Source organism: Lepidochelys kempii, chromosome 3 (genome assembly GCF_965140265.1).
Source record: "Lepidochelys kempii isolate rLepKem1 chromosome 3, rLepKem1.hap2, whole genome shotgun sequence".
Taxonomy (NCBI): Eukaryota; Metazoa; Chordata; order Testudines; family Cheloniidae; genus Lepidochelys; species Lepidochelys kempii.
This window is the reverse complement of record NC_133258.1, coordinates 84,791,464-84,816,052: the sequence shown is the minus strand read 5'-3', so window position 1 is coordinate 84,816,052 and position 24,589 is coordinate 84,791,464. Positions and strand designations below refer to the sequence as shown.

Sequence of the window (24,589 nt, the reverse complement as noted above, 5' to 3'; positions counted from 1 at the left end):
GTCGTGATGAATGGCAATCGATACACACTTTAGTTTGAAGACGCTAAATAGCTTGTGATTAGTGAGTCTGCCAAGCAGTTTGTACCAAAGACAATTGGTTGCTATGACTTATGGGAAGCGAATTATGTAAGCTTTCCATAAAGGTTGACCACATTTAAGCTCTGATAAATTGTTGTCTGATTAAGCTGACTCCTCACCCTCAAGACCCTGGGAGAACTGAAATGAGTTTAAAATTTTATAAAGTTTTCAAGTATTTACCCAAAAGTGCTCAAATATTTTGAGCAACATTTTAGAGTTTTTATTTATTGGCTGGTGAAACTCAGTCTGCAATAAAGATGTGTTTTTGTTTCTCTAAAGAGACTTTTATATCTTATATGAACAACAAATAAAAATGGTCACTGCTGTAGTCCCCTTGGCTGCATAGATGCCCGGTAATAAGAACCTTTTGCAGTGCTGGATGGTTCTGTTTCTTTACAGCTGGATATCTGTGGAACTCTTGCTTATCATGCTCCACCCTCCATTCTTTCAAGTCCTTAGGTCTCTGCTGCCAGACCACCAGAGTCTCCTTTGCTCTCCAGCTCCCACACTCTGCATCCATATGTTCTGGCCTTTTTCTCTCTGCTTTCTGGCTCCCTCCCCTTCCTTTTATTTGCTACCAGGCCCTGGTGTCTCTTTCAATTATCTCACGTCTCTCTCTCTCCCTCCCTCCCTCCCTTCAGCTACCTTTTCCCCTCATTCTCTGCCACCAGATCCTTCCTTCAGCCCTTTCACTGCCAGAAGACGCTGTCCTTCAACCCTGTCTCCAGGCAGTCTGCTCTAACAAACTCTCTTCCTCTTTCCACCACCAAGACTCTCTGACCCTGTGTCTACGGCACCGTGTTTGGCCCTGTTCCCAGCATATCTCTCATTGCAAGGTGGTTAAAGCATAACACTGCAACTCAGGAGCTGAGATTTCTATTCCCAGCTCTGCCACAGATTTATTAGGTAACCTTGGACAACTCATTTCAATTCTCTGTGCTTCAATTGACTCATCTGTAAAATGGAGATAATGCCACCTGCCTCACAGGCACCTGCCTCACAGGATTGCTGTGAAGCTTCATTAATGTTTGGAAAGTTGTTTTGATTGTTGGGTGGAAGGTGCCATTAAAGTGCAAAGTATTATTACTTTATTTGCTGTTGCTCACCACTGCTGCCCTGCTGCAGCTTATTTGCACCCATTCGTGATGTGACCACCACCATTTTCTTGATGGTTCCTTCCAGCCTTCTCATTATTAAGCTGATCTGGATTGGCTGGCTAGGGATAGGAATTACTAGATGGTCATTCAAGTTGCTTTTTTCCCCTAGTGCACCTTATTTTTAAAAATGAACCACAAACAATTTTATTCTATTCTGAAATTTCAAACCCACAATGGTTAAATCATTTTGAAATTCATCCCTCCCTCCTCAGTTCACAAATATCTACCTGGAGCAAATAGCAGCCTATGGAGGACAGAATGTTTCACTTACTTTGGGCTCTTCGCTACAGTCCAGCTGTGCTTTGTCCTGTGGCTAGTTCTCACCCACGTTGTGGTTTAGGGGTCCTGGAGAGTTTGTGATACCAAATGGAGATAAATAATTCAGGGAAACAGTGACCCATCCCCAGCCGTACTTTCTCTTAGAATCAACAGCAACAGAATCAACATCAGCAACAACCAGCACCTCAGCAGCAACCGCAAGCAGCACCTCAGCAGCAGCAGCAGCAGCCGCAGCAAAGCAGTACCCAGACGAACGGGACTGCAGGGGGAGGTGGCGCAGGAGGAGGCGGCGGCGGCGGCACTGGGGCAGGACTCCAGCACAGCCAGGACTCCAGCCTCAGTCAGGTGCCTCCAAATAAGAAACCACGCATAGGGCCTTCAGGCACTAACTCAGGCGGGCCTGTCATGCCTTCAGATTATCAGGTACAGACTCTGATTGTTCCTACTTTAGTTAATTTTCGGGGCAAGGTGTATTCTACTGTAGAATTTTCTTTTTTTATAGTGAAATATTTCCACAGAATAAATTTACTGAAAGTGAAGTTCATTATAATGGAATTGTGCTTGCTCTGATACATTGCTAGAACTGTGGACTTTAATTCTGCTTCAGTTTAAAAACCATTTCACTGTATCAAAGTTCATTCTAGATGGATTTCCCTCTTTGGTATTTATAGATTTCAGTAGCGTTTCCTTTGTTCTCAGAATTTCAATATCATTCTAAAACATGTGCATAACTTTAGGAAAGTGAGTAACCCCACTGAAGTCAGTTTGGTTGGATTGGGTCCAGAGTACTCAGCACTTCAGAGGATTGATCCCGTCTGAGAAGCAGGCCCTAGAAAAATATGCTGAGTCCACAGCACAGGTTCTTTGATTTAATTCCTGCCACTTTCTGTTCCACGAGATAATGATAGCTGGGACAAGTCATATATTCTATTGTTTCATTTAGTACCTTGATAACTGTTCTCTTAATCTTAAAGATCAACAACTTCCATGATGCAATAACGTAGATCTGTAGGTGACTCAGTATGCTTCATGCTTAAGCAAGACACTCTAATAATGGTGATTCCCATTTTATCTCTAAGATGCTTCCTGTGAGTGAATTCAAAAGTGAATCTTCAAATGAAAGGTTTGGGGGGTTATTTGCAATAAACTGGTCTGTTGTTTTCCACTCTCAGCATGCTCTCACTATTAGCAACATCAGAATATGTTAAATGAAAACAATGATTTCAGTATTCTTTTTGAAGCTGCACATTTGTCTTGCTTTACTAGAATTAGAATATTTCTTCCACTGAATAAGCGACATACATGAAATAATTCAAAGCGTTGTATGAACCAAACTCACAAATACTTGGGGAGATTGTGAACATTTCAGACAAGATTAATTGAACTTCACCAGATAAATATTTTTCATTTTTTTAAAAATACACCTGAAAACAAAGCTTTGTTTCTTTTCTCAAAAGATCATTGAAAATATGTCAGAATGAGAAGAGACTGGATATCACTTGAAGTTATGTTTTTTGCAAGGATTCTAAATGCTATTGCTGGATACTTTTAGTAAGACATCATCTTGATAAAGACTCATATCAGCCTCTTTTAAACCTTTCTTTTTACTCCAGAGCTGCTTTGACTTCCTAGCCCATCAGCCCCCTCCCCAGATAATTGATTTCTGAATGCTAGACATTTTCCTTCCATTCTAGTTTTCTTTCTTTATTGCAAATGATTTTAAAGGTGGTGATAGCAATTTAGGACTAACAACAACTCAGATTTCTTTCTTGAAAAGTTCCAGAGTGGCTTGAGGTCTCGGAAAGTCCCTGTTTATGGCTGGCTTGTTTCTGTCCATATTTTGAGGATTTTTGTGCTACATTTGATGTTATTGACCATGGGATCCTTCAGGATGTCTTGGAGTTCTAGGCAAGCCTTCCCATTACAGGATTTTCCTGATTTAAGTCTTACCTTTTGGGAAAATTAATGTAGCTCTTGTGATTCTTTTCTGCACAGCCTGTAGCCATTTGTTTTAGTGACCTCTCCACTCCAGGCTTTATTTTGACCCTGGTGCTGTTAATTATTTGTATGTTCCCATTAAATCAGCTGTTAAACAGTACAATCTGATTATCCATGTTTACACTTGTATCTAGTTAGCTGTGGCTCTCTCTCTCTCTCACTTCTTGCTGACTGTTTGTCTTATATCCAGAATGGAATGTCTGCTATTTGTCCAAATCTAGAGTCAAAACAGAAATTCTGTTTTGTGGGACTAAAGGAAGCAGAGCCTAGTTAAATGCATTCTTTTAGTCTTATGGCATTAATTTTACTCCATTAGATTTAATTCAAAATTAGACGGAAAAATCTTTTGGTTTTGGGCTCACTTATCTTCTGAATTTAAATCTGTGATGAAAAATCATTTATATTATTTAATCACAGCCATCCTTCATTATTTCTAAGAATGACAACTGTAATTCTTGGTTGCTTGTTTTTTGTCTAACTTTCTGACCCTTTCATTTTTTCAGCACTCGAGCCCAAATTCTTTATTCATCTTCTTAGTGGGATCTAGATTAATGTTTATTATAGCTGGTGACAGAGCATTTGTTTATTTTTGTTCCTTTTGAATGCCTGGATGCTAAATGTTAAGGCAGGGGCGGCCAACCTGAGCCTGAGAAGGAGCCAGAATTTACCAATGTACATTGCCAAAGAGCCACAGCAATATGTCAGCAGCCCCACATCAGCTCCCTGCTCCCAGCGCCTCCTGGCCACGCCGATCAGCGCCCCCCTGCACCTCCTGATCAGCTGTTTCATGGCATGCAGGAGGACGGGGAGGAGTGAGGGCACAGCAGGCTCAGGGGAGGGCGTGGGAAGGGGTGGAGTGGGGGCAGGGCCCGTAGCAGAGCTAGGGGTTGAGCCGGGAGCACCCCCTGGCACATTGGAAAGTTGGCACCTGTAGCTCCAGCCCCGGAGTCGGTGCCTATACAAGGAGCCGCATATTAAACTTCTGAAGAGCCGCATGTGGCTCCGGAGCCACAGGTTGGCCACCCCTGTGTTAAGGCAACAGGATCAGAGCTGTGTAAAACAAAGTCTAAGACCAGGGGTAGACAGGCATTTATTTGGTGTGAAGGCCAGATTTGATCATTTATACAGGATCTTGAAATATTTTACATGAAAAAGGCTACATATGTTTTATACAATGTATTATATGATACGATACATACAACCAGGTCTTAACTGTTTATTGGCAAGGAAATTGGAAGGCATGAACAGCTTGAGTCACTATTTTGTTATGAATCTTCAAAATACTGTACAAGTATTTTGAAATTCTTAACGTATCTGATGTATCTTCACTGAGATCTGTTTCATACAAAGTATTAAGATTAATGAATAACACATTTTTTTCTGTGTCTGTGAAATCTTGTTACACAAATCTGGCAATTTAAAGAACAAATTCAGGGAATTAATATTAAGGTCTTGCACACATGCACTCACTGGCGTCTCTGTGTAAATGTCTTTGTTTTTAGTAGACGGAGCACCAGAATAGGAATCGAGACGTCTTCTAGAATGATATTATTATTAGAACTTATCAACAAGTCTCTCCCCAGTCAGATGTTGGGGTATCTTTTAAGTCATATCACCCCATCTCTTCCCTACTCTTATTCCATCTCCTCTGGAACTGACTACATTGCCTCTCTAGCACACCTAATCTCTCCCCCTCCTCCCCCTCTCCCCCCGCAACGTAGAGAATGAAAGTTTGGAGCTGGCAGTCACTTATATTTGTTATTTAGTTAATAGGGGCATAGAAATAACAAATAAAAATAGATATTTATTAAAAATAAATCATGATAGTCGGATATGGGGTTAAGAAACAACAAAGGTTAAGAGTTAGCAGTGGGGCTCGATCACTTCAAAATCAGTTTAAAATGGTCTTGGATTGTAACTTCTGTCTTTTTACATGCCTGTCAAACACCTAACACCATTCGGGTTCTATATCGATAATAATGATTTAATTATCATACTGTTGGCCCTTAAAGAGGAATGTTGTTCAGTCACTTTCACTACATTTTGATTTGAGTGAGCCTCTTAGAGTTGAAAAGCTCCCTGCAACATTGTCCTAACAGGCTGTTTTAATTTCTTTTCCATTTTTTTTTCCAGCACTCCAGTTCACGCCTCAGTTACCAAAGCAACATTCAGGGATCTTCTCAGTCCCAGAGTACAATGGGCTATTCCACATCATCTCAACAGAGCTCTCAGTATCATCAGTCTCATCAGTCTCATAGGTACTGAGACCTAATAGACTGCGCTTAGAAAGGAATGGACTAAAAGTCAAAAGACTCCAGCAATATGAAGTTCCTAACAATGAGAAGAACCAAAAATGCAAACTGTGATACAGATTTAAAATTCACAATTATAAAAGGAAAACTTTATTTACTGAAGATTTTTTTTCAATGATTCTGTTCCTTCTTTATTGCCATAAAGGAGATTCTTGTGAAGTGCCCCTTCCCTCCCGCGTGCTTCCCTCGCATGTGTTCCATTGTGGTAACTCTAATGAAACCGTCTGATCTGAACCCAGCACTTAACTTCTTTAACCATTGGAATTTTTGAAGGATTCCTGGTGCACCTTTCTCATGTTGTAGTGATTGCCATAAATCTATCTTTTCAAAACTCTTTAATGGGATTTTAAAGTTTTAAAATCTTGAACTCCCAGGCTTTCAAGCTTGTATATAGTTAGTTTTATACTAGGCAAACCAGTTTAGCTATACAGGTATAATGCACCTTTTAAAAGCACTATGTTTTTTTCACAGGATATTACTGTTTTCCTCATGGATGTCAAGAACAGCAAATTTTACTGTTCCAGAGTATTTTACTATTCTGTTTGTATTAGTCTAGTTTTCAGGCGACGTCTTAGGGAAAAAAAACAAAAAAAAACCAACCCAAGTCTCTGCAGCAGCTAATGTGCTTCATGGTACTGGACTGTACACCAAACAGAAGATTGTGAATGTTTCCTAAATCTTTCATATGGAATCCCATACATATTATGACCATGTTCTGAGTAGTGTTGAATTAAGCATTATTTTAAACTAAAGCATGATACTTACATGAAAAGGAGATGCTTTCGGAGCACCATTGGAACAGAGGAATGGAATGTAGCGGAACGTCTTCTCTGGCTGGGCATCCAAAAGAGCCAAGAAAATATATTTAGTGCCCTATGATCTCAGTAGAAGAGAGAATGTGGTTGATGACTTATACTAGTCCTTGTTTAAAAACACAAAACGAAACAAAACAAAAAAAACCCTCTTCTTTCATATGTGTGGGAGCTTTATATATCTGGCTTCTCTGATGCAGTCTCCCTTTGTCAGTTTCCCTGAATCAATTATCTAAATATAAAGATGACAAAAATTTAAAGGATTTATAAAATAAAAAACAAATAATTGTCCATTTTTATATAAGATCATCAAATTTAAGAGACGTTATTGTATCGTTTGAAGAGCATGTTGAAAATTGTCTTTGTTTTTCATGTTTAATACGCAAATTCTTTATTCTTCACGTTGCTGTGATTAATCCAGATTAGTTGCACCAGATGCGCTTGGTTGCACTGAAATGTTTCTTTTTCCCAAGAGCAAACATGTTGTGATTGTGCCTAAGGACCATAAGCGGATGGGTTACTGGCAGTCTATCCCAGGTAAATAATTAGAGCTCACAAGCATAATTGGAGGATCATTATCCAATTTTCGGAGCCACAGTTATTCAGAGACACGTAATGTATAATTTGGAGCAGCTCATTTTTCTTCTGTGTTTAGAAATAAGGCTGATGAATCTGATTGCACTAAAACTGGAAAGATGTTCATGTACTTTAGAATGTTCCTCGCTGTATGAGCAGCACTAGTCTTTTTTAATTGATTGCTGGAGAAGAAGTCAAGAAAGGAGCAAATTATGTTTAAGCAATGCATATTACGGACATTTACACTACACAGTGTGATATCATGTTTAGTTGTGTTCTATCCTGAATCCATGGAAGACTTTAGACATAACCACTATACATTCCACACTAAAATTGTGATCCAAACTAGGCAGGTGGTAGATATGTTTGCTCTGTTTTTTTTGTCCCAGTGAGAGTAATAAGTATTTCCATTGAGAGTGAGTTCCCAGTCACCTTTAATGCTTTTTTTTCTCTCTCAAAAATGTTTTGCTTTTATGACCAGTTGGAAACCTGGTTTGGCCAAACCAGCTGCCACAAGTTTTTGCTCCGTTTGCCAATGGCACCAGGCTTCTCTGGAAAGTGACTGAAGATAGAATGGGCAAGAAACAATAAACATGAAATGAAGCAATTTGAAGGAAAATATAAATTATTATTAGGACAAAACCATCTCCTATTGGATACTTTCCATCTTTATTCTTTGTGCTACTACATGTCCTGTGCTTCTGAGTATCTTAGTTGGCAGGAACTGATTTTAATTGTTAGTAAATTTCTTTACCTGCTTGCAACATATCTGGGCTCAAAAGATGCAAGTCCCCACCTCTTAATGATGTCAGTGGGAGCCCATGTCTGCCTGCAAGACAATTTTGCCCCTGCCCTACAGCAGCATTATTGGATATTCTTGTGACTGGCTTCCAATTTTCTGGATACCAGGTTTCTGACGTGCTGATCGTTGTCTCCTGTCTTCTTCATATCCCTCTATCCTCTCAAAACACCATTGGTTATTGTAACATAATTGTCTAATGTTGGTCCCCCTCCCATCTCCTTTGATTCATTATCAAATTATTGATGGTGGCAGGGGGACAAAAATCTGCTTGTAGTTAAGCTGGACTCGTATAGTGTCAACAAAGCTGAATCATAGTGTAGGTTTATCGATGTGTGGAGTGCAAAGATACACAGCATTATAATGTGCTTTAATTCAATGAGCTTCCATCCCCTAGAATGACTGCTATCACCATTGTCTAAACTGAATAGATAATTCTGTATTTGCTAGATCTAAATTGCTTGCTGTGCTTTAGCCCCTTGCAGCTTCTATGCACGTGCAAAGCTGAGCTAACTCCTCCATTGCCTTCAAAATAAAAGTAGAAAGGGGAATAAATAAAAGCAGTGGTTACTGCTTAAAAATGTTTACTGTGCACGTTTGCTCGCTTTCTCTCTCTTTGTCAGTTGGTGTTTGGATATTTGGCCTTTTCTGGTGAGCTATGTGTGAATTTCAGGGTGGATGGGAGCCAATGTGAGAGAGACTTGTTCAGAGGTAATTTCACGAGGAAAAATGCTCTTTGTTTTCAGAGGTTAATCATGTAATATGTTATGGGAACCCAGGATCATGTATATTTTTCTACCTGTGCAGTTTTGGTAATTGACACTTATTATTATTCACAGTTTTGACCTTACCCATAACCTCTGTGTGCCCTCAGAAAGGTATTTCACACTGGTAACTAGAAATGGAAAGTGACATCAACTTGATTGTTTTCTCATTCCTGTTCCCTTGGTGAAACAGTGGACAGTCAAATACCATCCTGCAATGTTTCTCATCTCATTTTTGGAGAAGACAGGAGAGTGAGGAATGGGATTAGCAGCATAGTCTACATTGGTGAAGTTTATGTAGCACAAACTGCACAATGAAGGAAGAATATTGTGAAAGCTGCGAGTCCTGCACTGTATTTGTGACACTGTATCTTTTGGGGGGAGGGGGAGGGAAGAGCATTCTGAGGGGAGGGTGGGGGTAGCTTGAAGTATTCAAATATGTCTAATATTTTATATAAACATATTAAAGCTTAGTTCCCCTTCGTAATCTTCAGTAATGGTACTTAAACACCATTAAGCAAAGAATTGTTTTAGGATTAAATAAATGTATTGTACATAAGGCCATATGTAATCTTCTACAAGTGTCGCCACACAGGAGCGATATGTATTACTATATGAAAAAAAATCCTTAATGCACTGTTATCTCCTAAATATTTAGTAGTAAATTAATACTATTTAATTTTTTTAAAAATCTGTCTTGTGTAGACACTAAAAAGTATTACACAAAATGTGGACTGAAGTTGTCCTTTTTAACAGCAATTTAAAGAACTTTTATATATGTAATGTAGTACACTTTTCAAATTGTTCTAGTTTGTATTCTCCCATGTTTACTATTGGTGGAAGTGTGTCTGTTTCTCTTCAGTTATTTTTTTAATAATTTCATGCAAGTATCCTTCATTTTTGTAGTTTTTATTATAGATTACTGCATATGCTCTTCATGCTGCCACAAAGCTTTGCTACTTTAGCTCTCTGGTGGCCACATACAGCAATACCCATGCTGATGGGTTTGCAAAAACACAAAACAAAATATTTGTTTCTCATTCTAGAGCTAAGAGTTGCTGCTTTTAAGTTCTCCTCATGTCGCTCTTGAAATGACTGTTAAAACTGAACTATGAGTTCATTGCATTTATTTTATATTCCTGGTTGTCATGAAATTGAATTGACTTTGCTTCAGTGTGAATTTTTTAATACAAATAATATACATTTTTAATAATAATAATAATAAAAGGTTCAAATCAAAGAAGTGTGCTGGGAAGTTGTGAACATCAGACTTTGAGTTACAAAAGAAGCAAAATGTATCCTGCAGAGTTGCAACCTGTAATTGTATTCAGATGTTTATGATATCATAAACCACACAAAACAGATCTTGTGAAGCCTCCAGTTTGGAATTATAGCCTTTTCAAATACCCAAGAGGGTATTCGTGTTTTGCATGTACAGTAATAGAATGAAGCTTTATGGAAAAACAAAACAGGTGGAATGCTTGGTGTACTCTCTAAAGTGATTTAGCATGCAGCTTGGATACCACTTATAAAAATATAAAACTACCAACCTGGTGATTTTATATATTTGTCTTCTGGAAAAGCTGTGCATTTGGAGACTACGCCCCCGTGCTTACCACCTTCCCTACCGCCCTCCCCCCTCCAATCCCATATCCAGGCTATCTTTGAATATAATTTTCCCAAGTGTCTAGGGTGACAGCATGTTAGATTGGAGAACATGAACTAGGGAACTCTGCTCTGTTTTTCAGGGTGATTTTCTGTGAGTTGTTGGCTTCCATATTATAACTCCACGAGTCAGTTTTTCAGGGATGGTTGTTATGCTAGCTTTTCCATAAACTACACCCATTTTCTCCGTCCCAGCTGTGTGCGAGAGAATGGCTGCCACCCACTTGCTTCTCAACTGACACTAAAACAGAGGCTTGAATTTCTGTTGTAACTTTAGGACAAGGTAAGAACATGCTATACCCATGTTCACTAAGCTGCTGGCTTCTAGCAGATAAAGGGTTCTGACTGATTCTTCCTCCCTGATACATCAAAGGATTAGGTTTAACATGATGCATGCACGCTATCAAAGAGGTTTCTTTGACTTTGTGTCTGCACTGATGATTTGCATTTCCAGTGTGTAGTACCTTTCACCTAGAAGGATCCCAAAACATTTTCCAGATAATATTTACAAAGTATAGGAATCTCTTCACCAAGCATTCCAATCGGCTACAACATGTGTGGTTATGTTTATTCCTCTTGATGAGAGTCGGGCTGGTTAGCCGGTGGGAGTAGACATGGTTATATAAAGGATTCTCTGCCTACATTACACCACTTACTATGTTTTTTTCCTTTTCTACTTGTACTTGGTAGAATGCAGCAGCAGCCTTTTGAAATCCCTGGTACGTTGGAATGTACAGCATTGTCTCAGAGATCATTCATCATTCCCAGCAGTGTGCTTAAGTTGGATGCCAGCCTTTGAGGTCTGGCATTCTGTGTCAAAGAGCTAAGTTTAAGACTAATGATCTAAAGAAGAATCAGCCCTGCAGCATCCAGCCATTTATGGGTAAAGGCTGCAAAGACAGTGTTTAAAGCTGAGACAAGCTCATGCTAAGAGTTAGCACCAAAGCATAGGAGAGGCAACAAAAAGTGTCTTAAAGAGAGAATATTTGTTGCTGATTGCAGAGATACAAGTTCTAAACATTCTGAACAGAAAATCAGGCTGAAACTTTAAGGGCAATAAATTACTTCAGGTGGTTTTACAGATATTGACAGAGGGGAGTGTGGAAGGCAGTGTTGTCTGGAGGAATGAGCACAGACGTAGAAGTCAGGGTCCTGCATTCACACTTTGACTCTATTACTGATTCCGTGTGGCGTTAAAGTCACTTCTCCTTTCTGTCTGTTTCCTCATTTATAAAATGGGGATTAAAGGTATCTCACTCACAGTAGTGGTTTCCAAAATAGTTAGTTTCTGTATAGTACTTTGAAAATGTACAGTACTACAGAAATGCTAGGTATTATTAACTCTGTCTCGATAAACTCAGAAGTTTAGCACTGTTCCAGAGGCCAACAAAGGATAATGTTGACCTGAAATACTACTTAATAGACATTGGTTTTTCGTGCAAGCGAACTTCATGCCCTTCTTTTCCAACACAGAGCAATGTATGGTCAGCAAATGTGATTCATTTTTACATTTTTTTAATATTCAGAAAGAAAAATATTTTATTGTTGCATCAAGACACTGCAGGGATTGATTTTTTCATTAATGAATTAAATATTTATTAGTGCAACAATTATAGTGATTGAAACAACTGATGTTGTTGTGAAGGATGTGAGTAATGGGACTTCAGATACAATCAGCCTATTAAAATACTGTGCTATTCCCAGAATTCTTCTGCAACAATAATATCCACAGTAAATGTTTTTAAAAGTCATAATCCCTCATTCTGGCAACATTTAAAATCTGACGGTTATTGCCAGCATACATAATATTTTTATTTAACATAATTGTATGAAAACACTATCACAGGATCAGTGTCTCTGGCTTTGAAAATAAACATCCTGGCATGCATGTGCAGTATTTGTGAGAAAGTATTATATGTGAGATTGTGTTCTTTGGAGTCGCTTAAATAGGATACAGAATTTGGAAGAAAGTGTAAATTGCATACTTTTATTATGTGCATTCACAACATGTGGCTAAAAATGTTGTCTTCTCTTGTTTGTGAATGAAATAAGGCAGCAAAACATTCCCGGGGCTATGTTTCCTTTAGGCGCCATTCCATATCAATGCATTTTAGATACATTTTAAAACAAAATGAGTCAAATTGATGCCTGAAATCAATTGTTAAACAAGGGATCTATTTGCCCCAGTAACGTCACTGTAAAATTGGAGTCATGCTCTGTGAATGTAAATCTAAACTAGCAATGAAAGTTACTAAAACAAATTAGCTAGGGACTCTTCTCTCATTTTTAAATGTGATTTTTGAATCAGTAGTTTAAAAAAACCCTCCGATTTCTTCTGTTGAAAGACACAGAACCTATGATATGAAATGTAATCATAATGATATGTTCTATACTCTCTCCATCCCACAAGAAACTGAGAATTCAAGCAGCGTAGGTAATGTATACATGCAGGGCCAGGACAATGGGGCCCCAATCTTGATTGAGGCACTCTGTGTGATACAGTAATGGAAATAACCAATGTCATCTGACTTTTCCAGACTAAGTTTTTTAAAAAAACAACCCAAAATCTAGGTCACTTTGCATAAAGCAACAGTTCAACACTGAGAGGATGCACACTATGTTGTAAAGTAGCCTCATTAATTAACCTGAAAATTACTTCAGCAGGGGAACTTTCAAACTGACAGAGCCATTACAAATGTAAACCTTTAGAAGGAAAAGAATGTGGAAAAGGCAGGAAGGGCACGTGAGATGTCTAAAATTAGTGCTTAGTTGTACACTTTTACAGTGATATTACTACACTGCCTCACATGCTGGCTATTACTGATAGCTTCAGTAAATATAGGAGGCCAAACTTTTGATTACAGGCCTGATCTTGGTCTCTGATGCATAGAGCTTCAGTGAGAGTCCTAAGGCATATTCAAGGGCAGCATTGCAAGAAATGTTTTAAATAATTATAATTAATCTCTTTAGAACATACTTCTACATGTTAACAAATAGGGTCTCTGGCTTTCTTTGGGATGTTAAAGAACAGATGGAAATGGAGTATGGATTCTGTTGATTTTTGTTAGTGAATGCAAAGCTAATGATGGGCTAGATTAATAGCCCGGAGTCTGACATTCTTCTTTTATCTATAGAATAGGCAACAGTACAAACTTCCACATACCATATGGTCAGACTGATACAACCCTGTTCTGAGGGATGACCTCTAAGGATGAGCGGTTGTTCAGGCTCTGTGATCATTCAATCCCGAGTTTGCCAGCAAAGTTACATATGTGATGTGGACACATAATCATTAGGTCATCAGCTCATTTCATATAAGCCACAGAAAAGCCATCAGATAGGTTTTAACAAAAAATCATTCCTGACTAAAGACAGAGACCTGGAGGTGAAAAGGTTCAAAATTCCACTACCAACACCATGTGACCATCCAGTCTACTAGGTAGCCATGTGAGACATTCAGAAATTCTCAGAGCTTAGCACTGTTACTAGGGCGTTACAACATAAGCACTCTTACTAGTTTTTCACCAGTTTTCAAAAATGATATAAAAGTACGTAAATTCCTAGGGTATAATGAAATCTATCCCAGTTATTTCTATTTCCAACTATGTCTCCAGGATGTATTTTAATTGTGTTACCAGGATCTGGTAGTGATACACAAGGAAAAGCAAAGCTTTGAATAATTTGTCATCTGAACTCAATGTCACTCATTAACGGGGAGACATCAAAAGAAATCAGGCTTTTTCCCTTGGCTGTCCTGATGCTTGTGCTGGCATTGCTTCTGCTGCAGCTGATTACAGGTCTTATCAGACCATTGCATTATGAAGTAGCTAATTCTTTTTGAAAACATTTGAGGTTAAGTGGGGAAATGTTTATTTTCTTCCAGATGTAGCATCACAACTGTAAAATGTACAAAGGCAAAAGTGCGCAGTTTAACCTAATAGCCAACAACCCACTATGGGACAAATTACGCTCATTTAGCAGAAAGAATTCATCTCCCAATTATGGATTGACTTACCAATGGCAAAAAGGTTGCAGACTTTGGTATCTGATTCTACCACCATAAATGCATGAATATCTGCATAGAGTTAGGGGTTTCAAAATGCTGTTCTCTGCTATATTGACCATATCTGTTTACATCCTTCTGCATTTTGGGGGGGAGCTCGTCATGTCTCATAAACATAGAAATGATTCCCCATCATTTCAGTTAAAATAAGAAAATGTACAAACATTCCAATGTGAATTTACCTGTTGGGACATACCTTGGGTTGCCATTAAATAGTGCTGTTAATATAGGGAATATTAAAGAAAAAATCTTTGTAACAATCCTGAACAATAGCTTCAAGTAATGTCTGTTATTGCACAGTGTGTTCATAGAGCTGTAAGTGTGTTTGACTGGTGTGTGTCATGTTTACACACTAGCTATGTGCGTTCATCTCAGAGAATCCAGTCTCACTGACAGTGTTATGCACATGCAGTACACATGCGCAGCTATGGCTTGCTAATGTAAGTCTTGTAAAAAACTTTTCAATTAACTGTGTCCACTTTGAGACATGAGTGCCCCACCATTCGGTGCACAGAAGGGCATGTTAAACAGTGGTGGTTCTCCCCACACATGCCATACCCATATAGCAATCCCAGAGCGTCATATTAATACACAGTATTTGTACTATTTCAGGACCTTGTTGTCACAACAGCTCCATGCATTACAGTCATAATGGGGGTAAACCACATGTATCCTTCCTAATTCCCTTTCTGGAGTAACTAATCACATCATTTGCATATAGACTGTGGTCCATAGTTCCATGTAGGCCAAAATTGGACACCCTCTAAAATCTAATGATTACCATTACAGTGCCCTAATCTCCCTTCTGTAGATTGTGAAATTTCAAAGTATGTACTACGAGATACTTTGAGATGACTATTTTCATGCAATCTGTGATAACCCCTTTATGCTAGGCAGGTAGAAGTCAAAAGACTTTTGCTTTTAGGCTCTAGGATTCCTCCAGAAGGCAAAGCTCAGTGTAACACTTCACTGTGGTTTGCTCATGCAAAATGTCTCAGGATATCTCCTAAATCTTCCTATGTAGTATCGCTGATGGGATCTTACCAATACAGTTTACCACATTTCGGCATGCTGAAGAGACACCTACAAAAAAATTGTAATCAAGTTTCCTAGTTATTCTGATTATTCATACATCCAAATGGGGTGTGTGTGTGTTAAGACATGGTCTGTTAGCCAAAAATGTGATAAAACAGGATACCCTGAACAGCCAAAATAACTAAGTATAGCAACTCTCAACATTCATATTTCAGCGAGGTTTCAGATATACATAGTGTGACCCAGCTTAGGATGCTCAAGGCCAGACATTCTCAAATGAGTAACATGAGAACTTCTTTCATCTATATACATGACCAGCTTCCATTTCTACAGTTACAAGAGGGTAAATCCATTATTTAAGCTAGGACTACTGTACTGTGAGGCAAAACCACCCAGCATCCCACAGTGCTGGGTGATCTGTATTACATACAAATCACAGCAAGCTCCCAAGCTTCCAGTTTATAATGGATGTTCACAGGCTGTTTTGGAAATTAAGCTGCAAACTACATAACAGTTATTCTTTCAGCAGAGACTAGATAGTTCAAGGGCTGGTATACTCAGACGTTCACCTCTGGATTGCCACCTTAATGTCAGCCCATGCCAGCAGCAACTGCAAATTGTTACCATCTGATCGCTTTTTGGTGGCCTGTAAGAAACAAGTGTGATGGGCAAAGTCCAGTTAGAATCATAGAATACCAGGGTTGGAAGGGACCTCAGGAGGTCAACTAGTCCAACCCCCTGCTCAAAGCAGGACCTAATCCCCAACCAAATCATCCCCAACAGTTCCTAATGGGCAGTTGTCCACATTACAGAAGCCAACTGACATGAACTGGCACCCCTACTGGAAGTCTCAGGAGAGAGGCCAATACTGAAGAGTTATGAAAAGTCTCCAGGGTTCAGGTATTTGAGCCGGTCGGGGGAGCTTCATTTGACATTGTAATGTTTGTATTGTGTATATTTAGATAAAATACTTCTGTTTTCAGGAGCTAATCTGATACATTTCGAGAGTGATTAATTCACAGTTCTATAGAATGTATTAATTGAACAAGTTTAAAGTCTAATAAAAATTCCAGTCGCAGTCAAAGCTCATACAACCTGCTAAGCACATAAAACATCCAGAACACCAGAACGTGCACCTCTAGTTACAAATGCGACTTCAACAAGCAATAGAGTTTTTGGGTGGCAGTTCATTTTTAACTGTAAAAAAGTGAGGACTTAAAACTGAAGCCCTTGCAAGCCCATCTTCCCACCTTACAGGGCTGTGAGTGCAGAAGTGGGTCTGATGTATTTTCTCCACCACATCATGTGTATATAAATGTTTTTGGTGTGTAGTATTTACATGGAAATATGTTAATCTATTTTCTTGTCTGTTCCATAGAAAGACTGGTCTGTGATCATGACAGTTCACCAGGTTCAGGTAGAGTTGGAGGGATGCTTCCCCCATCTCAGCTGCCATTAAAGTGACAAGCTTTGTCCAAAACTCAGGTGGTAGAAGGACAGCACCAGTTTTGAGTGGTCACTGAGTACAGTGAGTGGCTGAATGCTCCATATTGTGGTCACAGTCCTGTTTTGATCAATTCTTCTGAAGCTTCTGTGGTATTCTAATGTCAAAAGTATCATTCATTCCTTCCCTTTAAACCCCGTGCTGCCTGCTGCATGAGTCAGAGTGTGCCTGACTTGTTCTGTCTAAGAGCACCCTCTCAGCTCCATAGGAAAAGACTCACAATGTAATAATGTAAACGCAGGTTCCACTAACATTTTGTTCCACCTTACTTTAGACAACTCGGAAATGTCTGCCTCAGATGAGACCCATTTTCCAAAATCCCCGGAGTCCTGATGTTCTCAGGAAGTAACCTAAGCTAACAAGGCCAATATTCATGTTTTATGGGGATTTCTGACTCAAATTTTAGAGCTGTTTATCATGCAAATATATGTGCCCCTAAGCCATCCAATGATTAGAAAGAACTAATCTATTTTAAGCAATATGTAGTCCTTAATCAACTATTTATCATTCATGAAGATTACGTTGGCAGCTGCAAGGAGATAAGGAAATCCCAAGATGATTTAGAACCTGGTTTTTGTGTAGTACCATAAGTTAAGAACTGCAGTGGGGATAAAGATTCTGATCCTACTTCCACTGAAGTAAATAGCAAAACTCCCATTAACTTCTATGGAAGGAGGATGAGGCCCAAAGTCTATTATGTAAACACAAAATCCTTTGATCAGATTTCACATCAGCCATAAAATGAGAAAAGTTAGCAACAGAAAAGGCTTAGTCCATCTCTCTGCCAATGCAGGGTTGTTCCCTACAGGAGGCTTGAGTATTGTGTCCACATTTAGAGGTTCTTGGCAATGAGTTTCCACCATTCCCTTAAGAGACTATTCAACTATCTAATAGATCTCACTTGCCAGGAAACTTTCCCTACTGTTCAAGCTACAGGGTCTTTTTCTTTTTTGGATGAAATATGTCCCATCAATGTGCAGGACTGATAAAAAAAGGCTGGCAGAAACCATGATGCCTTGCTTGCAACATGCAAAAGAAAGTAAGTTAATGTATCACTAATTTCAAATTGCTATTGCCCTGATCCATGTAGTGTAATGTGCAGTTTGTGTAAGAGCTCAGTCAGTAGGAAGAGAGAGAAATGGTCCCGGCACTTCTGCTTTACTAAGTTATCTGACAGGTCAGGCTAGTCACGTTGCTGGAAAAAGTGGGGGAGGGATAGCTCAGTGGTTTGAGCATTGGCCTGCTAAACCCAGGGTTGTGAGTTCAATCCTTGAGGGGGCCATTTAGGGATCTGCTTTGGGCAGATTGGGGATTGGTCCTGCTTTGAGCAGGGGGTTGGACTAGATGACCTCCTGAGGTCCCTTCCAACCCAGATATTCTATGATTCTAAGACAACAGAGATGGTGCAGCAGACAAGGAGTCTGATGAATTTTTCTTGCAATGATACAAGAACATCCTGCACCAGACTCAAAGATGTCAGGCACGGGGGTAACTGCTGCAATCAGTTTGCAAAGCAGTGTCCCTGACACCATGATGGATGCCATTTTAAAATATCTTAGCTTCCCTCTGAATAACTGACCATCTGCAGTGGGTCCAATAACAATATTGGTATTGTCCCAACTCCCAGCCAAAGGCCATGCAACAGCTAATTCTGAAAGTGAAAGAAAGGAAATATTACCCCAGCTATTCTTCCAGCTAGCAACTTACTCAAGAGGAAGAGGGAGGCAATTGTGGTCTGTTGGCCAACACCCCTTGGAATATGAACATTTTTATGGGTGTGGGCACAGAAAGAGTGAGTTTATTAGCTTCCTGGCATGTTTACCAGCTTCAGTGCTAGTTACACAGCTAGGGCCTATTCTCTCCCCTCAGGATATCTGAGCACATCCCACTGAAGCCCATTTGGAGTTATTTGTGTCTTGCAGATGGAGGATAAGGCCCCTGGAGTTGTTCTTTGGATTTAATTTATATGATGTTGATTTGTATCTGGCTATTTTTCAAGCACGTATGATTCATTTTTGCATGGGCAGGTGGGAGTGGCTCCATTATTTTCTTTTGAATCACTTCACGTTTTTCTGTCACTGGAACATGCTTTAACAACTGTGTGTGGGGAGCCTGGTGGGAACAGGCTAGGTGGCTCTGTCTCAGCTTGCGCTGCTGCTCCATGGGCATGAGAAATTCTGTGGCGGAGCTCCTCCTGAGTTTTTTGAACTGGGTTCTTCTATTATGGCAGCTGGACCATTTCTGATCTCTTCATGGGACTTGTTTCCTTGGAGAGAGAATGAACTTCATCCTTTGTGTTCAGAGTATGAGACTTCTGCAGTGACTGCCGCTGTTGCAGGTCAGAGATGGGGTCCCATACACCTTTCAGGGGTAAGTTGTCTAAACACTGCTACGCTTGCTTCAGACCCACTCTTTTTATATCTGAATCCAGAGAGCCTCCTCTCATCCCTAGCACTAGCTGGGACATTTTAGAACAATAAGCCTCGCACAGACAGGGTCCATAATGTCTGCCGAAGATTATTTGGGCATCTGTCGTTGCTTCCTACAACGAGTTTGGCTTTCACAGATTGCAGAACCAAAGCACAGTGTGGGGTTTTGCCCAAATCAAAACCAGGCCACCTTGTCCTCTCTAGCGAGCACATCACACATTTTACTGTGCCCAACAGTGTGTTAGTTGCTGCACAAGTGACAGAAACATCATCCCTGCCTGAAACAGCTTACAGTCTCAGTACACATCTTACAGTTATGGGTTTTAATAGACAAAATAAGTCCTACCGAAAGTAATGAAGACATAAAGGGCCAGATCCTCTGCGGGTGTAAACTGGCATAACTCCATGGACTTCAGAATCTGTGCTCCCTATACGCAAAAATGGAAAGACTTCTCCTAAAAGCAAAAACTCCCCTCACCCCCTTGCAGGCAAACACATGAGAAAAATAGTAGGGTTGCACTTTAAAATTAGGCTAAGTACATGGCTTCACAAGGGATGTGTTGCTAATGCACTATTTTAATTTCTTTTGCCTTCTGGTAACCAGATTCACTAATCCACTTACAGGAAACATAACTTAGCAAGAAATATACCTAAAGGAAATCTACCAGCCACTGCAGGTAATCCTTGGTGAACTCAAAAAAGCTTTGATTAAGGAATCTGGGACCAGACATTTCAATGGCAGGTGTCGCAGTATGTTGGGAAACAGAGACAGAACATGAGGGCACAGATGTTCTCCCTTTTGCCTTCTGAGAGAGGAACTGCTGGTTTGTTTGTTTTTCCCCAGAGCTCAGGTACCAGAGATGATGGCAGTTCTTTTCCAGTGCATAAATAATTTATTGGCCATATACATCTCCTGCTGGCAGCTGGCTACAGTATGTCATGCTGAGGAATGCGAGAGAGCAACAAAAGAGCACTCCCTTGGCAGTGAACAATGAAGAGGCAGTTCAGCTGCCCATAAAATGCCATCGGGTAAGCGTGTCCCTCCGGTTACCAACAACAAATCTCACACAGAACGCCAGACATTGGAAGGGGAAGCAGTTGACGTTACTTTTCAGGATCATTTGTACCTTTGTCACTAGGATGGTTCCCCTTGAGAGCAGTGAGCATTAATTACGCTGTTTTCTAAACAGACATTATCAGACGTTGAATTTCAAGTCTCTAAAGAAGAGTTTGGACAAATACTGTCACTCTGGCATAAAGCCATGAGCAGCCTGAAACCTCACTCAGTTAGATTTAAAGGACTTTTTCAGAGCCCCCGGTAGCAGAATTCCCCTTGATTTCAATAAGAGTCGAAGGCGTGGAGCTGCTGCAGAGTCGGATCCTAAGGTGTTCCCAATGTTTTCTTCACACTCCATTGCTGGGAATACCTTCCTGAGACTTGAACAAAAAATGCCTTTCCCCAGTAACTGTCAGTGCCCATATAGCAAGCTCTTCCACCCTCGTCTCTTCTACACCACCTTGGTAACAAAACTTGAAGGCAGAGTTTTATAGCTGTGTTTTGGGCAGGTATTTCAAATGTGGGTGCCTAATGTGAGGCACCTAATTCCATATGTAGGCTCCTAACTAAAAGGCTCCTGATTTGAAGAGGTGCTATGCACCTGCTGCTCCAGAACGTGGCTTGGAATTCCCAAGCCAAGATTCAAACTCCTGGCCCTAGTTCTTAAAAAGCTCTCCCAGAACTCTACAAAGCTCTGTCACTTGCACATTAAAAAACACTGGCCTGGTCAGATGACATATAAAATGTAATTACATGAGAAATATCACCTAAAGACATATGTTAAAATTGAAGTAAGACAGTTTATGGATAGATGACATACCCTATTATATATGTTAATACAGTATTATTTTAGCATCTCCAATAATGCAGCCATTCCTAAGCTGGGGCAGCTGAAATGCTGTGTGATATCCTGGGGAAGGATGAAGTGAACACTTGTTGCAAATCTTTGTACTTTATTAGTCTCTAGTCAAGTAACTTGCATGGTTCCTGGCACGACTGCATTGGAGAGTGGCAAGCTCTGGTATCTGTAACAGCTCTATGAACATCCCAGGCCTAGGCAGTACCTGGAGATAATGTAGGTTAAGTAGATTCTCAGGAAGTCTGCTGCCTGCTGACATCTACAGCCAAGTATAGTGTGTGCTTCCTCTCAGCACTTACCAGGTGCTGCTAGCACTGGAGCCAGCATAAGGGCATCCTGGTGATATTATCTGCATGACATTTGCATTAAAAATTAGAAATAAAATGCAGCCCCAAACCAGCAATGGCATCTGTGCACCACCCTCAAGTTACTCTTATTTCTAGCAGGAATACTCTTCACTCAGGGGACTGTATGCAGCCTCTCCTCCAGTCAGAATATAGGTGCACATTAAGGGCTAGATTCATTCTTGTGCCAATATTAGGGCCAACCCGGAGAAAGGGCTACTGCTACCTCCTCTAGCTCAGTGTTGCCTATGGGTCACTGCAGGAGTTTCGGGTTTGTCTACACATGCAAATTAATCCAGAATAAACTAGGCTATGAAGTTAAAGTGGATTAACTATTCCTGATTAACCTTATGTATGGACATGCTTATTCCAGAATACAAGTGCCTTATTCCAAAACTGGTCACTTCCAAAGTAGATTCATAGATTCCAAGGCCAGAGGGCCCACTGTGTTCAAGTCTGACTCCCTGTGCATCACAGGTCGCAGAACTTCCCCACAAGAATTCCGAGAGCAGCAAATTAAGCTAATTCAGAATCCGGCGCTGTTATTCTAGAATAAAAGCATCCACACATGGTGTTAATGAGGAATAGTTATTCCAGAATGTGCAGCCAAGACCCTAGAATTGCTGGGAAGCAGGACTGCTTGAACCACTTCCTTGTCCTGCCTGCCACCAAGTCATGTCCTACCTTGGTATGATGCCTGAGCCAAGGGCTCCTATGGGGATATATAAACAGTGAAGCCCATTCTGCAGCTCCTTGAGAGAGCCTCCTATGCTGAGCATCCCTCTGGATAACCTTACAGCTGCACTGCAGCGGCTTAGCTGGCACAAAGGGGCCTCAGCACCTGGGTGAACTCCCCTGCAACTCTGCTTTTGCAGCATCAGTATATGCCAGTTTTGGGGCCAGATGGCCCAATACGAGCCTTCGGCCCCTGCTGTAAAATTACATGATGTAATTCTATTGTTGTTCAGTTATGTTTGGCGTAAAGCAAATAAGAGCAGGAGGGATTATTTTATGCAATGTTCAGAACAATTTTGCAGCTACTCCTGAAAATTTTCTTCCTTTCCTTTTCTTCTCCTTTCTGTTCTTTTATCTTAAATTTGCATCTTAAAGCAGTTATTTTCCCAATAAAATGCTCATCCAATGAGGCAGCAGATTCTTTACTCAGTGGTATTGTCACATGGTTTAAATATATGCTTGTCCAAAAATTGAAATTTGGGGTAGCTTGATTCTCCACTTATCTAAGACTTTACACCAGTGAAAAGTGCTGTAAAATGCTACCAAAGCAGGATGATGGAGAGGAATACTCTTCCCCCTTCACTGATTGATTGGTTTGGAGGGCGAGCATGGGTGAAAGCTTTCAGAGTCCACTCAGCTGGAGTTACAGGCTTAAGGTGTAAGAGGTTTGGAATGAGGTATTTATTCTTTTGAGTTGTGCTCGATTGGGTAAGGTGTGGCTGGCAAGTAACACGCTAAAGGTTTGGCTGCCATCTGCTGGTGAATTCCAGGGGCATGAAATGCAGGCACTCAAAAATGAAAACTCCTAGTAGAAATTTGAAAGAACATGATAACATTTTTTCCCTCCCATGTCATTTATTGTTCTGTTGACAGAAGCTAGCCCTACCATGTTATCACATTTGTGCCCCCAGATCGCAATATTAAGCTTACAGAATTTGGAGTGTTATAGTCTTCTTGCCGGTGAAGAGATCATCATTTTCTCTGTTAGAATGCCTGGTGTGTAACCTATAAAAACCAGACTTCCAGCTGTGGAAGGTTCAAACTGGGTGACCTTTCTAGCCATGTTTTTATGTGGCCCCCAGCACTGTAGTCTCTCAAGTGCTTACGGTGAAAGTGGTACTGTCGGTGTTTCCTGAGGAAGGAAGAGCAGGGAAGTTGTGATTAACACCATAGCTTTGGATCGTGCCCCTCCAGTTCTGCATCTAGGGGAACATGAGCTCAGCTGCCTCCGTGGCACCACTGTCCCTTGCCTGGGGTTATTTTATTTCTTCCACTGGGTCCCTGAGAATGCAATTATCATTTTGCTTGTTCCTTCTTTCTCACAAAAAGGGCCCCATTCTCAAATTACAGATAATTTCTTCTGTCTTCTTTATATCAGAAGAGCCAGTTAAAACAGAAATTGAAATTCATCAGTAGAACAAAGTGACCAGGGAGCCATGAGCCATCATCAGCCTGGCATGTCTTCAGAGCCAGCTTATCAGCTATCAACTATGGCCCGCAGGTTGGATACGGCCCGTGAGCTGTTTTAAGCCAGCCTGTGAGCTCCTGCTGGGGAGCGGGGTCTGGGGCTTGCCCCGCTCTGATGCTCCAGCTGGGGCACCGTGGCATGGCCTCGCTCTGGGGCGCAGGGTCAGCTCCCGGAAGCAGCCGCATGGCCCCGCTCCAGTGCTCTAGCAAGGTCGGGGTCCACTCCACATGTAGGAGCCGGAGAAGGGACATGCCACTGCTTCCGGGAGCCGCTTGAGGTAAGCATCACTCAGAGCCTGCACTCCTGGGCCTCTCCCCACTCTCCAACCCCCTGCCCTAGCCCTGGTCCCCCTCCTGCTCCCCCAACCCCTTGATCCCAGCACAGAGCACCCTCCTGTACCCAAATCTCATCCCCAGCCCCACCCCAGAGCCCACACCCCCAGCTGGAATCTGCATCCCTTCCTGCACCCCTGCCCCAGCCCTGATTCCCCTCTCACCCTCCAAACCCCTTGGTCCCAGCCCAGAGCACCCTCCTACACTCCAAACTCCTCATCCCCGGCCCCACCCCAGAGCCCGCACCCCCATCTATTGCCCTCAGCCCCTCCTGCACCCCAACCCCAATTTTGTGAGCATTCACGGCCCGCCGTACAATTTCT

At 40.9% G+C, this 24,589-nt stretch overlaps 1 protein-coding gene across 1 annotated transcript in view; it reads left to right on the top strand.

Annotated features, from left to right (window-relative positions):
- CDK19 (cyclin dependent kinase 19) overlaps positions 1 to 9,023 on the top strand; it is a 220,455-nt gene extending 211,432 nt beyond the window's left edge. The window contains 2 exon segments of the mRNA XM_073337045.1: positions 1,659 to 1,937; positions 5,646 to 9,023. Of these exon segments, the coding sequence (XP_073193146.1) occupies positions 1,659 to 1,937; positions 5,646 to 5,777 (411 nt within the window). The 3' untranslated portion in view covers positions 5,778 to 9,023.
- Positions 9,024 to 24,589: the final 15,566 nt, after the last annotated feature.